General features: G+C 36.5%; 1 protein-coding gene across 4 annotated transcripts in view; it reads right to left on the bottom strand.

The window, feature by feature from the left end:
• The window catches only part of tspan17 (tetraspanin 17), a 63,420-nt gene that overhangs the window by 30,084 nt on the left and 18,296 nt on the right, over positions 1–15,040 (bottom strand). For all 4 annotated transcript variants that reach the window (XM_073921196.1, XM_073921197.1, XM_073921198.1 and 1 more), the window contains 3 exon segments: positions 7,290–7,340; positions 3,113–3,259; positions 454–624 (listed from right to left, as the gene is read on the bottom strand). In XM_073921196.1, coding sequence (XP_073777297.1) covers positions 454–624; positions 3,113–3,259; positions 7,290–7,340 — 369 coding nt within the window.

Raw genomic sequence — 15,040 nt, 5'->3', positions numbered from 1 at the left:
AAAATAGGCCAAGAGCAAACTGACCACACCTGAAAAGTTGTCCACATGGAGATAGACAGGCAATGTAAACATGTTAATTACAAATAAGAGATATTAATAAGATGTTTTGTGATGTTTATTTTGGGATGGAACTGCATGAAAATAATCCTATAATCATCAATAACATGTCACTATAAACATCATTAGTGTGAAAATAATAAAAGTGGTTGTCGTCATACTGCGTCATAGTGTTCATTTTACCTAGAAACTGCAGATAATTGTATTTTTAAGGACACTTTTTTTTCCACAAAAAAGTATGTATTTCCAATGAATTCTGTGTTGCACAAAATATACAGATATGACTTCTTTTTTTGCCAAGTGTGCATGATGATGACTCATACTTTCAAGTGCACATTTAATACACCAGTCTCATTGGAAACAAACACCACAGTGCAGCATAAAAGGCTGACTCACATATTCTTGAGCAAAGTCAATGAGGTTCTGGAGGTCAATGTCGTCCCGATATGCTTTAACATTGTTGTTGATGAAGAAGTTCAGCTGGTCTTTGATCCAGTCTTTAAAGACGAAGGCTAAAATGCCAGCAGTGAGCTCCAGGAAGAAGATGAGGCCCAGAAACACTGAAAACTTGAAGAAAAACACACAGATTGAGGAATAAACACTTTTTTAATGGAAATAATACTTCATAATACTTAAAGCAGTTTTTCATTAAGTGCAACCACAATATAGAGCAATTGCAATATATAAAGTAGGCACTGGAAAAGCCAAAATAGCCCGTCGTAGTAGAGATTTTGATGATGAAGTTTTTGCATTTTTTTATTTAAAGACAAAAAAAAATTCCCTAATTTTTATATGACAAAATAATGTTGATGAATGGCATTTTTTTGGCAGCTTAAAGACACCTCTCATACGGAGAATGAAGTCGCATGCATTGTTTAGGTGTGATTTTTACAATCACTTCAACAAAATGTCAAAACCCTAATGGTTTCGTGTGTCTTGTCAAACAAATCTGAGCTTTATTTTGTATTCACTATTGGTTTTGGATCAGGTGACTGGCTGGGCCATTCTACAGCTTGATTTTCTTTCTCTGAAAGCATTCGAGAGTTTCCTTGGCTGTGTTTTGGATCATTGTCTTGCTGAAATGTCCACTCTGGTTTCATCTTTATCATCTGCTAATGTAGATGTTGGACTGAAGCAGCCGATATTAAATTACACTGACAAATGGCAGGGGGTTGCTGAAGAACTACTGAGAGATTTTAGCTGCTGTCTGGGCTTGTACAGACTTTCTGCATCTCCCTTTCTTCATGTGTTCAATACTTTTTCCCTGAGCCATTTTATTTTATCACACATAACCTAATTGGTAAACCTATTCAATTTGTTTTCTTTTCATATATGGATTTGGTCAGTTGTTACTAACAACTGATAAAAATTTCAAGTCAACAACACCTTTAAAAAATATGTTTTCTGATAAAAATAGTGACGTGTACAATACTTACTTCCCCTGCTATACACAGCAATACTGCCCAATTTTTTCTTTTTAACTGAAGTTTGTTAAATTATTATTTCACAGAAGTCATCATACTGAGATACAACAATTGTAATGTTTTTATTTATTTATTTTGAACAATTTTAATTTTGTTTGTTACAACGTTAATTTCTTCCTGATTTAGGGTCTTACGATATTTTAAATTGTATGTTTGAGTAGTCTGTGCACTCATTAATTGTAATCATCTGATGTTTGTCAAGAAACGAGAGCACATCACACCAGTATTAATAGAATTACACTGGTTACCTGCGCACCAAAGGAGAGATTTTAAGATTCTTTTATTAGCTTATAAAGCACTCCACAACATGACACCTTCCTACATCTCCGACTGTTTATCAAAATATCATCATAACCGTTTGCTATGCTCTTCTAGCACAGGACTTTTAGAATTTTACTCTGTAAATCTGATTCGATTTGGCGGCACTTCTTTTAGCCATTATGCTCCTAAAATTTGGAACTATCTTCCTCTTGAAGTGAAAGAATCCCCTAGTATTCACTAAATGGCCTAGGACCTAAATACATTACAGATATGCAGACTGAATACAAACCCAACACATCACTCAGATCTTTAGGATCATATAAACTAGTAGTTCCAAGAGTTCAGTCAAAGCAGGGTGAATCTGCCTTCAGCCACTATGCTCCTCGCTGGCGGAATCAGCTTCCAGAAATGATCAGATGTGCTCCAACATTAGGCATGTTCAAATCCAGACTGAAAACACATCTGTTTAGCTGTGCCTTTACTGAATGAGCACTGTGCTGCGTCCCACATATCGCACTATTATGTTTTTCTCTTCTTCTTCATTCTTTTATATCACATTTTACCTGTTTTTGTGTGTTTTTTTACTCATTTTTATTATTTGTTTTTATTTTTATTTTACTTGTTTCTTTTATTCCTGTTTATGTAAAGCACTTTGAATTGCCACTGTGTATGAAATGTGCTATATAAATAAACTTGCCTTGCCTTGCCTTAGTATTTGTGAGGTGTACACCAAGTTTGTAAGGTGTATGCATTTTATCTACATGTAGGTTTATGTATGTATGCATGTATGATGTGTGCTTGCATATGTAAGGACTATTGTGTGTGTGATCGTGTGGATATATGCTTTTATTTTGTGTAGATGAATGCTTTTACTGGAGTATGTGTCAAGTTTATGTGGTCTATTTTAATGCTTTTTTTGTTGTTGTTTGTGAGGCACTTTGGGCTGCATGTACGTTGGAAAAGTGCTATACAAATAAAATTTTTAATTATTATTATTATATTTAATATATGTGACCCTGGACTACAAAACCAGTCGGGAAAAGGCCTGTCACAATATCTATTTTTTGTCGTACAAGAAGGAAAATGAATGAATGAATGACTGAATAATTGAAATGCACTGCTATTTTGTTTAGTGGAAACGGTTTATGTAAAAAACAGGAGCATTTGTTTATTACCCTAAAATTAAAAGTTGACCAGCTTTACATATTCTGCAAATAAGGTTTCCTTTAATGAAACATGGTGTTCTTGGAGTTTCAAAATGCTTTAGGAAATGAAATGCCAAGAGAATTCACAACAGTGCAAAAACTCACAAATTTAAGCAGGAAAGTGTTCTCCCGCAGCGCACCGATGCATCCTGCAAACCCCAGGATGAACATCACCCCTCCCACAACGATGAAGAGCCAGACGGGGTCGAAGCCGCCCAGATCTGTGATGGAGGAAATGTTGGACAGCACTCCCTGTAGAGCACACACATCAGACAGAGCTGCTGAGTCCACATCCTGACCTTACAATCCTGTAAGTAAAACCCAAGTTTTGATAGTCTGAGACAAATTTGGGAAATCCTAAAATATTCCTGTAATCCTAGTCTAAAATCTGTGATCTTTGATTGTTTGACATTTTCACCAGCAGCTCATTAAAGGGATGGTTCTCCCAAAAAATGAAATTTTTGTTGCTGACCATGTCCATCCCTTTTTGACCACATATATTGTCCTCCACAGTCATCAGATCTCAATCAAATGAATCACCTTTGGGATGTGGTGGAACGGGGGATTCACATCATGGATGTGCAGCCGACAAAATCTGCAGCAACTGTGATGCTACATGTCAATATGGAGCAAAATCTCTGAGGAATATTTCCAGTAGCTTGTTGAATCTATGCCACGAAGGATTAAGGCAGTTCTGAAGGCAAAAGGGGATCCAACCCCTTACTAGTAAGGTGTACCTAATAAAGTGGCCATTGATAAGTGTAATTAGGGATTTCTTCTCAACTTATTCTTTTGATTATTAATGAAGAATTTAAATACGAATATGATCAGTCAGTTTTATTAAGGCAGGTGTGGAAAATGTTTATATCATAGGCACTGCTTGCTTTAAAAACAAAAAGGAATATGCTTGAAATCTCCTTGAACACAAAATAAACGTAATTCGCACTAATCACATTCAACACCTTCAGTCTGGTGCTTTTTTTCTGTGATTAACATTTAGCAAATTAAAAAAGGAACCACTTTATTAATTATTTACACGGAGCTACCAAGATGTTCCTTAATCGGCTGACATTAATACAAAGTGCCTTATGGCCTACACGTGTCTTTTAGCAGAACAATCAACGACTCAAATGGAGCAATTTCCAGGCTATTAATCAGCCAATTGACTTCTAGATTCATTAAGTCGCTTTGAATTAGTGTGAAGAAATTACATTCACCTTTCATGCATGAATACATAACAGCGAGGGTGACCTTTTCTGACAAATCAGAGAGAGAGAACGGTGACGATAAATACAAAGCCTTATTGAGCTGCGCGGCACTGCAAACAGAAATATAACAGACACATAAAACTGCAATGCAAATGAATTAAAGATGCCTCGCATATGCTCTCAAATGTCATGCTTTAAGGGTTTTAAAGGGGCAGTTTATCTAAATATGCAAATTTTTTATCATTTAATAAATAGTTACAAATGTCATTGAGTCTGAAAGTATATATTTCAGTTTTTCCTCCAGGATTTTTTCCAGCTGTGGTGGCAGGCCTTTTATACGGATCTTCCAACTACCTATGGTGTTATTTCAATGACAAATGTCATAAGCGCAGTATTCCTAGCCGAGATCGCATTCATGTAAAACGAGCATGCAAATCTCTTTGCCCTGTGAGTCAGTCAGTCAGTCAGTCAGTAACCTTAAAGGGTTAAACAAATAATGCACAGCACTACTACAATTACAGAACGTTTGCTCTGTTATACTTCACTTAGATTTTATACGTTTTGGTGCGATTATAACCCGCTACAAAAAAACAACTGAATATTTTAAATGAGTAATTATTCATGACTGCGAGTGCTTTCTGAAGGCAAGGCAGACCTGCCAGTGCCAAGCTGTGAGACCCTATGTTGACGAGTGGGTGAAACCGCGTCTATGGACCCACGGCACGCAGTATTTAGCTGTTCATGAAGGGTGGTATGTGTTTGTTTCCATGATCCACGGGGTTTGTTGCATGTTTTTCCCCACGATGCTGTCAGGGCCGATACAGCAAAGCTGTTTGTGTGCAGCAAGCATTTTTGTAGGGAGAGCAGTAGAAGCATTTCTGCATTCAGACCCGGGGATTGAGTCCTCATTTATAGTGTTTATATGAACACGATTAACTTTACAATTGTATAAACTGTGTTTGTGTGTAAGAAATTATGAATAACAAATGTAGCAGGGTATTAAATTACTGCTTATTTCTTTGCATTTTAACTTTGTAAACTATAAACTTATGCGTCTCCTTAACTTAAAGGGTTAAACAAATAATGCACAGCACTACTACAATTACAGAACGTTTGCTGTTATAATTCACTTAGATTTTATACGTTTTGGTGTGATTATAACCCGCTACAAAAAAACAACTGAATATTTTGAATGAGAAGCTGTAATGTAGCCGTGGCGGGAATGAATTTTAGTGAGGCGCAGCGTCATGAAAAAATGAATTTGCAGAAACCATATATTTAGCGGACTGTAAATTCGTAGGAATGTTGTAGGTTATTTGCATTTTGAAGCGCATACATATATATATATATATATAAAGTATAAGTTGTATTTTTAGGGTGACTATTTTACCATCAGTGCATGGACTGTGGATGGAAAAATTATGGCACAATGTACACTTTTTGCATTGTTAACGAGCAAAATAGTATATCAGCCTAAATATATATATGTGTATATATATATGTGTGTGTGTGTGTGTGTGTGTGTGTGTGTGTGTGTGTGTGTGTGTGTGTATACACACACACACACACACACACACACACACACACACACACACACACACATACACATATATATATATATATATATATATATATATATATACACACGCATACACGCATATACACACACACACACACACACACACACACACACACACACACACACATATACATATATATATATATATATATATATATACACAAACACACACACACACATATACATATATATACACATACATACATATATATATATATATATATATATATATATATATATATATATATATATATATATATATGTCGTTCGTGTGTGTGTGCGTGTGTGCGTGTGTGTCACGTTTCATAACTTGGTGACACGCGCGGGACTGAGCCAGGTCAAACACAGTGATACACGGTGATGTCTGCTTGTCTCCACCAAAAACAGCTTCTGCAGACACTGTGTGATGTTTTGAATGTGTATAATATGTTTGCGGCAGATGGACGCGAGTCGCTTTCTGTATGTCCGAAACCAAAAGCTTCAGTTAAAGCAGAATGACCGCGATGTGCGGAAGTCTTTCCATTTCGATGCTTGCTTTCGTGACCGTCAACTAACAATGGCCGTAAACAAAACAGCAGCTCGATGACGCAAGCGTACCGGGGTTCAGAAGGAAAAAAGACAGTATGAACACAAACCAACCGAGGAGGTGGCAGGGGGAGACAATTGTAATGTCCATGCTGAAACTAGGCATGAGATGATAACCGGTTTCGAGGTTTATGGAAGTTTGGAAAAGTCAAGGTTTTAAAAGAGCTAAAACATTCTGTCATACCGTTCCTAAAGTTTTTTAAATGTGCTTTTTTTATAAACTAATAAGGAAAGCAAAAGTTAATGATTTCTTTGAACTATTTAGCCTGACATGTTTACTGTTCTAAAATATTTGAAATGTTTCCTAATATAAAATTTATTGTATGCAATAGGGGGAAAACATTTATATTTTGGTTACCCATACATTTTAAAATAACTCATTTTACAGCAGTGATCACAATACCTGATACCATGAAACCGTGATATATTTATCCAAGGTTATCATACCGTTGGAAAAATTATAGCAGCTAACGCCTAGCTGAAACAATTGTGCAGTCCTACTTCAGAATATCTTGCTTTGTGTTTAACAAAAAATAAACTCAAAGGTTCAAAACCACTTGTGGGTGAATTAATGGTTGAAATTTTTTTCATTTTCGGGTAAACTGTATCTTTGAAAGACCAAAATACAGACATCCGAAGGAAAAACTGCTTTACATTTGGCCAATGAGCATCTAAAAACATGGACAGAACTTTTTTTTTTCTTTAAATATTCAATTTAGCAAATTTAAACCAATAAACTGAACGAGACAGAAGAGTATTTGTCGGTGGTTCCCTCTTGTAAAGTGCGGCATTGTTTTCCGTTTATGTCCATGATTATGTTGCTCAAGCAACCGCATGGATAATAATATTAGGAATTTGAGGCACGAGGCACTGATCGCTGTGTTACGCTGTATTTGTGTTTCCAACTTGCCTTTTCTGCCCAGGCCCAAAGTCCAATACCCAGGAATGCAGCTCCCAGCAACTGCAACACACAAGCACAACAGAATTCATCACATTTATGCCACTTACACAATTCATTCCCGCTCCCATAAATACAGGAGGTTACTGCTATGGGCGAACCTGTCTGGGCTGAGTTTCAACCAAAGATCTGGAATGCACAGATTTCCCTGCATGCATTGGCAATAAATTCATTCAGGAGAAGCCAAGACGTGTTTTTACCTGAATGAGAGAAATCACTTGGATGCCACAGCTTCCAGGAACCAGATTTTTTTATGAGAGGTTTATGGAATAAAAATGTTACAATCGTGGCGTGTGTCCAGCAGGATCTGAAGCCAATCTAAACCAACTGTCCCATTTTAAAGAAACAGGTTTCATAAAGCAAAAGAAAATGAAAATTAAGGAGAAAATCCTCTATGACTTATTTGACATTCCTTCCTAAAAAGTTATAAATGACTATATGTCAGCAACAGGCCAATAATTTTCTGCTATTAATAAACTATTAACTATGACTATTGCCTCAACACACTCTTAATTTGCTGCTCAATAACAGTTATTAATATTCGGCTTAAGAATTGGATATGATAAGGGCCGTAATAAGATCATTCATAATACAGGGCTCGAAATTGCGACCATTTTGGTCGCATATGCGCCCGAAAATTAATCTATGCGACCTCATAATATATTTGGGCGCATTAGTGCGACTGCAGATAATGGTTGTAGTGCGACCTGTTTTGATTTTTTGTAAAAACGTGCTGAATCGCTCTTCCCTGCCGCTATATTGGTTCATATTAGCTGTCACTCACTCACGGTATTGCGCTGTCAGATGACAGGGAAGGAGCTTTTATGACCACAGGAAATGCAAACGGCTGAAGAGTAAAAACTTAAAGCACACAGGTTTGCAAACCCCACCTAAAGTTGAGGCGCAGATGAGAGCGATCATGACACGTCACGTGGTGAATAATGATCCACCAGCTGAGATCAATCGAGCGCGCTTCTTGGAGAAGGTGCCCGAATCTCCATGCGTTGCATTCACTGCGTGTTCAGCCCAAATGTCCGCTAAAAGTCAAATCTAATACTGTACATATCATCGCCAAAGAAGCTCGCCTTTACTAAGTTTACACTGAAACTGCGGCTCATAACAAAGACCGGTATTGCGCCGATGGTTAGCGCAAGAATCCTGCTCTGCCTGCGCATAAATTGGGTCGGCTGACTCGCCTGCTTTCCACCAACACAGAAAAATTAAGATCATCTCAGACTGAACCTTTAAATTGACACAAACTGAAACCAAATCTTTTAAAGAGTGATAGAAGTGAGACTTACTTTCTTTTGTCTATTCTTTTTTGAGGTGTATATTATTTTTATATTTATTTACTGATGACTGCTTTGCAGCTTTCATCATTGAATTGAATGATTTATTATAATCTTTTGTTTGTTTTGTAGCAGAAATATTATTTATTAAATTGACATGCATATGAAAACAGCAGTACAAAATAAATATTTCTTACTGCAATGCTTCATTTTTGTTTGATGCAAACTAAACAATTATTTTTCATAAATTAACAGACTTTTTATAGCAGATAACCTACATTCATGCACATTCAAGGCAGTATCATAATGAGAAATGGAATTCATTGTTACTATTATTGTCATTTTTCATCATCATTAATAATCTATGGCCTAATTATTAGACATTCATTTTGTAATTATTGCACACAAATATCAATGTCCTCGCAGCATTAGTTAGATAGTTGTTTCTAGTTTTTGTCAGTCCTATTAATGTTGTTTTAAAATACAATAAATCCCTTAAAAAACAATTTGCAGTGGTGCTCATTCATTTTTGGTGGATGCTCCTAAATTTTTTCTGGTGCTCCTAAAAATTTTTTGGTGCTCCTAAATATATGAAGTTGTGAGCACCGGTGCTACCAAGTAAAAAAGTTAATTTCGAGCTCTGTAATATGTAATTTATAGTATAAAGTATTAATATACTAATATCTAATAGGGTTGTCACGATACTATTAACTATCTTACAATACTATACCAGATAAAGTATCCCGATACCAAGTAGTATTGTGATATTGTACTTCATAACATAATAATTATAAAGAAAATTGTCAGAAATACTGTACTTTATGTTATGTTAGGCCTACTTTAATTTAATTCATAATTTCTTTATTATTGAAAAAAGTAGTATATGCATGTCACTTCACCTAAAATGTGTTCAATCTTTTTGTTTTTCTACTTTGTAGATAACTGAACAACAAAAATTGTATTCAAATACAGATACTGTTATGTATTTGTGTTATTTGTGCTCTGTTTGTTTTTGTTTTTTTTGTAACAGATACTAATTATACCAGGCTATATGAAGTGGTCAGAAATTGTTTCAATGTTTCTTGTTGCTCTTTTGGGTTCTATTGTTTTTTTTTTTTTTTTTTTTTGTTCAGTCTTATCAGGTAACAATCCAAAGTACTTCAAAATATCACTCTGTGAGTTGCTCTTTTAAAGAGATAACCACGGTTGTTGTAGCTACTAATTCATATTGACAGGAACATAAATGAACCGATCAGATGTGCGCTCGAACTGAAGCATCAGAAAATGTGCAATGTGCTACCCTAAAAGCTGCGAATTTTACAGTTTTGCAACCTTAAAAGGCTCCACAGACTATTATACCAAAAAGGTCTATTGTTAGCATTTTAGTGATTTTTCCACATGCAAAATTATCTATTGTAGATGAACTATTAATGACGATACTACCATTTACAAACTACAGTAGCACCGCCAGTATTTTGTAGCCATAGCCAAAGTATCACGATACTACCATAATACTGGTAAACATTGTACTGGTACCGGTACTAGCAACCCTACTAGTCAATAATAAGACTAGGTACTTAAACTAAAGTGTTACCCATAATGTATTATATTTGTAATAGATATGATAATATATGATATATATATATATATATATATATATATATATATATATATATATATATATATATATATATATATATATATATATATATATATATATATATATATATATATACTTAGAAGAAAGTCTCGTCACTTAACAGAAATAATGTCCAGTATAGAATATAAAGTCCTGCTGCAGTGGAGACAGAATGAATATTGTGTCTGACTCCATCATGAGCTTGGAGGACTGCATCCATACATCTCTGACATGACTCAAATCACTGATTAATAAAGTCATCTGGAATCGCGAAGAAAGCGTTTTTGCAGGACTCTCAGATTTCATCAAGATCCTTTGGATTCTTCTTCAAGTCCTCCATCATCTTACCCCAGACATGCTCAATAATGTTTATGTCTGGTGACTGGGCTGGCCAATCCGGGAGCACCTTGACCTTCTTTGCTTTCAGGAGCTTTGATATGGAGGCTGAAGTATGAGGAGCAGCGCTATCCTGCTGGAGAATTTGCCCTCTCCTGTGGTCTGTAATGTAATGGGCAGCACAAATGTCTTGATACCTCAGGCTGTTGATGATGATCATCCACTCTGCAGATCTCTCACACGCCCCCATACTAAATGTAACCCCAAACCATGATTTCTTCTTCACCAAACTTGACTGATTTCTGTGAGAATCTTGGCTCCATGCAGGTTCCAGTAGGTCTTCTGCAGTATTTGTGAAGATTGGGACGCAGCTCAACAGATGATTCACCAGACAAATCTACCTTCTGCCACTTTTCCAATTGATCAACTAGAAGTCATTATTTGATGCTCTTACAACTGGGATCAACGGCAAGACTTTTGTCAGGTGGTCTATACTTTTAAAATGTAAAAAAGAAATTGTCCCGTGTGGTCAATTTATATAAACAAAAAGTACAGAAAGTTTAGAAAAGGCTTTATATTGTCCAGTCTTATTCTGAAGTGACTTTCAGTGAGAATGTTTTTAATGCTCAAACAGCAGTATAAGTGCTAAGCTGAAAGTGTACAAAGCATAAGAGGATCCCTGTAGGCAAATGCACCAGTCAACAGGCCAAACCACCAACAAAAATCCAATTTTTCATGGGCAAAACCACACAATAGAAGATGCTTTATCTCCAGCTCAAATGCGATCCCAAAACCTGTGGATTCCCTCTCAAACTCCTGCCGGGTACTCAGCGGTGTGTGTTTGATGGTGGGTTACAGAAACACCAGAGTGAGAGGAAACGTGAGAGCGGGAAGGTGAGAGTCAGAGGTCGGGTATCAGCAGCCGCAAATCCCATAATCTCATTTCCCTGTGGTCTCGGCTAATCCAATGGATGGCTGCGACAGAGCTAAAGGCCAGTCATCCACAGCACACACACTTTCTCTGTCAATAGCACTCATGCCTATCATGAAGACATCAGCCTATCTGCTCTATCCTCTCAGCGCTGATCCGGAGAGGCCAGGTTCGGTCACGTCCACGTGCAAATTGTGGATTAGACACGTTCAGTACACTTCAACAGCTTATTTAGTTATTCCGGCCAATCAGAGGAAAGCTGATATCTCTTAGGGTGCTTTCACACCTGTGAATCGATTCAGTTGTTCTAAGGCCCCGTTTACACTAATGCGTTTTAGTTTGAAAACGCATAAGTTTTGCTACGGTTACGCCATCCGTCCACACTACGCCGGAGTTCTCGAGCTCCGAAAACGGAGCTTTTTGAAAACGCTGGAGAGGCTGTTTTCATTCTAAAACGCTGCTGCTCCGTCTCAATGTGGATGATGGAAAACGGAGACATCTGAAAACGGAGGCGGGGCTGCAGACATTCGCCTCTCTGATTGGGGCTTTTCCTCAATATTAAGTAGCCTAACACGCACAGTTCAGTCCTGCATCTTCTCCGTGTAAGTTAAAACTTCGCAAGTTTGATCATGGCTGCAGTCTCTTCTTCTCAGTTTGATATGGAAAACAGACTATACCGAGGACACGGGTAAATCTTCAAAGGGAACAGTGTACTTTATAACTTCTTTCACATCACCCTGGTTACGTTGTTTTACTTTCTCAACAATAAAATGTAAACATGATGGAACTGCCTATTTTCATTTTAATATTAACAACTAAACAGACAGCAGAAATGTTGAGGCGTCGTGCTGCATATATGAACGTCATCTTCACTGTGTGGATATTTATAACAAAACGGAGCCGATAACAACTGCCTCCTTTCAATTTCAGTGAAAATACGAAACACACCCTCTCTTTTGCTGAATATCAGTTTTAATCGATAATGGCCATTATAAAAGTATAACATACAATAAGTTTATACATTATAGGAAATAAAGGCAAGCGATCAGTGAATATACAGAATGTACGTGCTTACATTAATCATTAACTTATCTTTGCGCTTAGCCAAAACACGTTACCTGAGAACAAGTAATAGATTCCAATGTCCAATGAATATGTCGTTAAATAAAGACAACAAGATGAAAGAAATATTCCGTTTAATAAATATAGTGAGGTTAGATCCAGCGGGAGATGCTTGATGAGAAGTCCGACTAGCACAGCTCTCATCTGGGTAGATTGGCTACAGCGCTTGCCTGAGAGTGTGTGTGTGGTCACGTGATGTGCATTTTCAGCGTTTTGGTGTGGACGGAGAGCAGTTCAGAAACGCTGGGTGAAACGCGAGTGTGGACGCGGATCGTTTTCATTCTAAAACGCCGTTTTAAAACTAAAACGCACTAGTGTAAACGGGGCCTAAAACAGGGATTAAAACTGTTACATTGTTGCTCTTTGCTCTTGGTGCGGTTCGCTTTCACATGGCAAAGTTTCTAAACGGACCAAAAGAGCTAAAACAAACCATGTGTGAGTAAACTCTCCTCACATTGGTCAGAGTTTCACGGTTTATTGGGCTCAGCAGTTGGGAGGTGGTGGTTTGGTGGTGTTTGACAAGGTGCACGCGACGTGTCTGAAGAGCGAGGAGGAATGCGGTGGGGGAGGGGTGAGAAGAGTGCACGACGTATTTGAGGACCGGGAGGGAGACGTGCGATTTCGATCACTGGTTTGGGGGCATTCAGGAGTCTCTGTGCAATTGTGGGAGACTCTTAATGTTGACCTTTAAAATATAACAATAGAGCATCACAATGAGAAGGTGCTGAATTACTGAAACGCATTTAATACTCTTTATAAAATGCTTTTTTAATGTATGGCAGCTTAAAGATGCCTCTCATATGGAGAATGAAGAAACATGCATTGCTCAAGTGTGAGTTTCTCACAGACTTCAAGAGAGTGTCAAAATCTTGCTGGTTCTGTGGGTCTCGTCTATTAAATCTGACCTTTATTTTTTATTTTCTATTGGATTCAAGTCAGGTGATTGGCTGGGCCATTCTACAGCTTGATTTTCATCCTCTGAGACCTCTCTGAGAGTTTCCTTGAAAATTATAACATTTACAATACTTATTTCCACTGTATGTACTTTTCAAAGAATTTTTACAAATAAATAAATAGAATTACAGAATCTCTGTATTATCCCGAATAACCTCTTGGCGTAAACTCTCAGTGATTTGACAGTTTTTCCACCAGCCGCTACATTCATAAGAGCTTTTGCTTTCCTTTTGCTTGAGTCATTTTCTGACATCTTTATCTTTATTAAAGTACTGATTTTGCACTCCATGGAAACATATAATTTTGGAAAGTCTGTCTGCAACAAAGAAACTTTCTGCAAGATGCTGATTTTTTTTTTCTTTTACATTTACAATTTTTTTACATCTTAAACATGGCAAACCCCAAAAATGAGCTCAATTCTGTACTACAGAGGATACAGGAGGCATTCATATTTAAAACAAAAGTTAAACACCTAATTAAATTAGACTTTTAAGTCTCATTGCTTTTAAAAAATATCCAGCCATTTGATAATTGTCATAGCTTAAAACACATGACAAACCTTTATGATGATGTAGAACTGCACTCTTAGACGCTTTGATAATATTGAGACAAATCCACAATATAAATTCATAACTAGCAGCTTTTTTAAATGGCCTGACTTATTGTTTTTGCTGACAAATAAATCTCTCTCTCATTTTGCGACAAATATGTTCACCTTTTTTCTTTTGTGGAACAAAATAAGACAATCATTTACATTATGCTGAAACTCTCCCTACTTCAAAGTCATTCAGGTCTAAAACAGGTCTTTTCAGGTCATTCAGGTCTTTTATGTGCACAAAACACAAAGGTCAACCCAGTTGAGAAAAACATGTGGGTTAAAATATATTTTTGCCTGCACTATCCATTTGAGCAGGCCCCTAGCAACTGCTCAACTCAGAAAACTGCAAAGCAACACCCTAAGAATCACATATTCTGCAAGAACCAGGACCGCTCAGACTTTCTTCAGACAAACATAGAGAACTACATTATAAAAATGACAAAACGTCAAGACAATACATATTTTTTTATATTGTTTTAACTTATTTCAATTCAATTCAAGCTTATTTGTATAGCGATAATCACAATAGTTATTAATTTATTTTACAAAATAATGTCCAAAACAGTCAAAACAGGAGTTACAAAAAAAAATTAAAAAATACATGCCACACACATGGACACACAAAAATAGTATAAACCATAATCAATTGGTAAAACATGTGCACTGTTCTAAATTGACAGTTGTTTATTTATAGTTTCAAAAGCAGCTTTAAAAAAAAAAGGTGCACACATTATTGAATTACAATCAAAATCAGAAAAGTTAAGAACATTAGTTACCATAACTTTATTAGTTACTTTAACTAATTAACTAGAAGGTAATAGCTTTTAACAGTTA

The sequence above is a fragment of the Danio rerio genome, chromosome 14 (assembly GCF_049306965.1).
Source record: "Danio rerio strain Tuebingen ecotype United States chromosome 14, GRCz12tu, whole genome shotgun sequence".
NCBI lineage: Eukaryota > Metazoa > Chordata > Actinopteri > Cypriniformes > Danionidae > Danio > Danio rerio.
The sequence above is the reverse complement of the archived record's forward strand: the minus strand, read 5'-3'. Positions and strand labels throughout refer to the sequence as shown.